We start from the raw sequence: 4,561 nt of genomic DNA, 5'->3' as shown, positions 1-4,561 counted from the left end.
ACTCATTTAGTGACTCAAGAGAGGAAGTTTTGAGTTTATGATGGAAATATTGCTTATGTTAACTACCTGTTCTTTTTGAGTTACTTACTGATTTGGTTTGTAAACCAAAACCAAATGCACCACCACTGAATCGATTCTGACTTATAATGACCCTATGTTGCTGTTGTTAAGCACTGTCAAGTCAGTTCTGGTTCATAGCAACCCTGAATAGGGTTTCCAAGGTGTGGCTTGTGTGTTTGAACTGCTGACCTTTGGTTAGCAGTTCAGCGCCTATCCTACAGCACTGAACAGGACTCCTATTGGCACTGTAGCAGAGTGGAACTTCTCCATAGGTTTTCCAAGACTGTAAATCTTTACAGGAGTAGTCAGCCTCATCTTTCTTCCACAGAGAATCTGGTGGATTTGAACCCCTAACTTTGTGGTTAGCAACCCATTATGTAACCCACAGTACCTCCAGGGTTCCTTTATCTGATCTCAGGAATGTGGGTAGTCATGTATCCTAGGAAAGGGTATGGTGCTAGAAAACATACTCAGTAGACTACAAGTGATAGATACATGGAAGAATTCTGATACGATTAGCCAAGGGTCTTGAAAACCTTTCACATTAAAGTTTTCTTTCTGGGATGTCCATGCCAAACTCATAAATACATTCCTACATTATAAAATTTATGAGCTGTCTCATTCATAGGAAATTGTTATAAGATAAAAATGCTAAAAGGAGAATTGTTGCATGCCTATTGCATTCTTAAATACTAGATTGTCTGCTTTTGGATAAAATGATGAATTCTAATTTAGGTTTGCAAAATCTCATCATGGCAAATCGTCATGAATACTGTACTGAGTTTTTTTTTTTGTTTTTTTTAAAGAAAACAAGAGGAAACAGATTTAATGTCCAATAAAACAATTAGTAGAGGAAATGGGAGTACTTACTAATCTTAGTTTTGAATGGCAGACACTAATTTGTTAAGTGGTCCTTATTTTGTAACGGTGAACTTTTCTATTTTTTTTTAACTTTCTTTCTGAAAATTCCCTTTCTTATTATTCTTCACAACCCAACTTCAAACTACTTGACAGGAAAACACTCCTTCAAGGAACATGTTCATCTCAATACATGAAAATTCACAATCCATACCCTATTGTTGTTGTTGTTGGTAAGTTACCACACATGATAGCCTTCTCCAGCGACTGGTCCCTCCTGACAATATGTCCGAAGTATGGAAGACGAAGTTTGGCCATCCTGGCCTCCAAGGAGAACTCTGGATGCACATCTTTTAACATGGATTTGTTTGTTCTTTTGGCAGTCCATAGCACTTTTAATATACTCCTCTAACATCGTAACTCAATATTAATTCAATGAAATAGTATGGGTCCCAAAATTAATAATTATATTAAGTTCCCATACAAGTAAACAAGTTTGAAATTATATTAAGTAAAATAGACACAGTAAAAATAAAATAGTTGTGCTCAAGTCATTGAATTCTGGATGCTTTCTTTGCTTTAAAATTTTCCTTGATGTCACCTTAATAATGTACAGCAACAAACAACAATTATTAAATAACTGTGTTACTGTTCAGTAACAAATTTAATGCAAATAGTTTATCCTGAAGTGAAGCATTTTCCTCCTCAATATTCAGGAGGATATATTGTAATAAAAAACTAAATTAACTGTTTAATCAAGTTCATGGTGATACCTCATTTAGAAAAAATATTAGGTATCTAGTACATAAAAATATTAGGTAGCATACATTTCTGAATATTTTAACTGGTACTATTACATAAGAAGGAGTGACAAACTACTTCCGAATATTTAGTCACTGAAAACCTTATGAATAGCAGAGAAACACTGTCAGATATAGTGCCAGAAAATGAGCCCCTCAGGTTTGAAGGCACTCAAAATGTGACTGGGGAAGAGCTGTGTGGCAACAATAGTGAGGTGGCCCAGGATCGGACAGTGTTTTGTTCTGCTGTGCATAGGGTCACTATGAGTGGGTACTGACTCGATGGCACCTTACAACAACAACAACATTACATATGGAAGTAAAACCTGAACTCTAGGAGCTTAAAATGGGGTAATATGAAAAGGAAACAACATGTGAGTGGTTGTTACTCCGTTAAAGTATTATTATGCCATAGAAACCATGGTTAAATTGCATTTTAAGGTTTGTTTATGAGAAATAACCAATGTAAATGACTCAAATCAGCCAAGTAATAGATAAACGTTAAGAACAAAAATCAGAAATTAAGAGTCAATGTAAGAACAAGTATCAGAAAAAAAAATTAATCGTAAGTTTTCAACAATCTAACAAAAGCAGCAAACTAACAGTTATAATTTTATTGATCCTTGTACTAAAAATTTAACTTATCAAATACAACATAGGGATTTTTATCACAGATGAGTCATATGAAAGTATCAAAATAAACAACACACAAATGTGTACATTTTAAAATTGATATACAGTTGAAATGACAAAAGGAACCAAGCATTTCAAATTCCTACCTAATCTGATCATATTATGATATAAATGATACCACATATGCATAATTCAGTAATTATTCAAATCCATATCATTAAATTGAAGATATGGATAACTATGTAATACATATTACTTTTTGTTAGACTATACTGACCTAATCGTGGAGAAATTGTATAGTGTGTCTTAGTTTAGTGCCCTGCTATGGTGCTGTAGGATAAGCATTGGAATGGTAACCATAAGGTGTCAGTTCAAACCCACCAGCCTGTCTTAGAAACCCTGTACAGGGTCACTATGAGTTGGAACCAACTGAAAGGCAAACAATAACAACATCAGCAATCTTAGTTTATGTTGCAACTCCCCACAATTTTCCTCAGGGCTGCCTTCATTTCCTTATTCCGGAGACTATAAATGATGGGGTTGAAGAGTGGGGTAACCATAGCATAGAACAAGGTTATGACTTTCTGCACTCCAGCAGCATGTCCAAGTCCTGGGTTCACATACATGACCATAAGGGGGCCAAAGAATAGTGATACCACAGTCAAATGAGACCCACAGGTTGAGAAGGCTTTACGTCTCCCAGTGGCTGATGGGACACGCAACACAGCTAATAGAACAAGAGTATAGGATCCAAGGATGAAGAAGAAGCTACCAAAGATAATTAATGAGCTTTGAATGTAGCAAACCATTTGTATTATCGGTGCAAAGGCACATGCTAATGCAAACAATGGCCCTGGATCACATACAACATGGTCAATGATATTTGGGCCACAGAAGGGCATCTGAGAGATGAAAGCAATAGGGACCAAGAACCACAGAAACCCACAAACCCAGCATGCAATAACTAGTTTGGCACAGAGATGCCCAGTCATGATATTAGGGTAGCGCAAGGGATGACAGATAGCAAGGTACCTATCAAAAGCCATGACAGACAAATGGAAGCATTCAGATGAACCTAAAGAGAAAAAGAAATAGAATTGGAGAAAGCAACCAACAAAGGAGATTGTCTTTGTCTCTGAGATTAAGTTGACCAACATCTTGGGGACTGTAGAAGAGACATACCAGATCTCTAGAAAAGAGAAATTCCCCAGGAACATGTACATAGGGGTATGGAGTCGTTGGTCACACCACAGTGCACAAACAATGGCCCCATTTCCTGTGATGGTCAGGACATATGTTGTAGTGAAGAGTGAGAAAAGTAGAACCTGAATCTGCCACTCCAAAGAGAAACCAAGGAGGATAAACTCAGTGACAGGAGCAAAACTGGAATTTGACTTGGAGACATCCATTGGGTCAGTAATCTGTGAAGTTAAGAGACACATTATTGTAAGTAAGTTATTACCAGTTGAAAATATATTTATTTTTAATAAAAAAAAGGAGGCAAGGAACATATCACTTGCTAGCATAATAAACCAATTAAAAAGAGAATGTTTTCTACATTTTTTGACCACAGATTCTGAATTTAGGGTACAGCAGACAGCTGTCTGCCCAGAAACAAACTTTTCCCGATTTCTTTACCTCTCACTTGTAGTGCCACCAAGCTAGAGCTAGATAAAGTTACACTCATTGTGAAAGCTTACTATTTTGGGGCAGCAATGATGTATTATAATTTCTGGCAAAAATTAGCATAAAGTTTACACTTAATAAATGTATTAGTTTCTTGCTTAAACCATTCTATAATGCAATAGACTCAGGAAAGGAGGTCTTAAGCATAATACGTCTATTTATGTCTCAGTTAAAGATATTATTTAATCTATTATATAAAGATTCAAAGGAAATGTATTTACTTTACAGTAAGTTGACATTGATTCCTTTTAAGTAAAAAAAAAAAAAAATTGCTGTTGCTGTTAGCATTATACAAATGCAATTCCAAATTAATTACTTACCAGCATTGACTTTTAAGGTTGAAATTTTGTAATATCCTCTGTAGATAACAATGATTTTAAGTTTATGCTTAATCTTTCAGTTTTGATGAAATTTGTACAATGAAAATTAGGTTTGAGTCTTTATATTTTTGATGGTATTTTCCCTCTGTTTAGAGTTTATTTTCCTTTATGCTTGTGCAAAATTAAACAAAATTTTTCCAATGC

General features: G+C 35.3%; 1 protein-coding gene across 1 annotated transcript; it reads right to left on the bottom strand.

The window, feature by feature from the left end:
• Positions 1–2,812: 2,812 nt before the first annotated feature.
• Positions 2,813–3,793, bottom strand: LOC102824073 (olfactory receptor 11H12-like). The gene has a single exon (XM_006877162.1). The coding sequence runs from the start codon at positions 3,791–3,793 to the stop codon at positions 2,813–2,815; it is 981 nt and encodes a 326-aa protein (XP_006877224.1).
• Positions 3,794–4,561: the final 768 nt, after the last annotated feature.

This window comes from Chrysochloris asiatica, unplaced genomic scaffold (genome assembly GCF_000296735.1).
Source record: "Chrysochloris asiatica unplaced genomic scaffold, ChrAsi1.0 scaffold00444, whole genome shotgun sequence".
In the NCBI taxonomy this organism is placed as follows: domain Eukaryota; kingdom Metazoa; phylum Chordata; class Mammalia; order Afrosoricida; family Chrysochloridae; genus Chrysochloris; species Chrysochloris asiatica.
Note: the sequence above shows the minus strand (reverse complement) of the source record. Positions and strands in the feature narration are given on the sequence as shown.

Coding starts and splice junctions, on each gene's coding strand:
- LOC102824073 (XM_006877162.1), bottom strand. CDS start 3,793: ATGTGTCTCTTAACTTCACAGATTACTGACCCAATGGATGTCTCCAAG.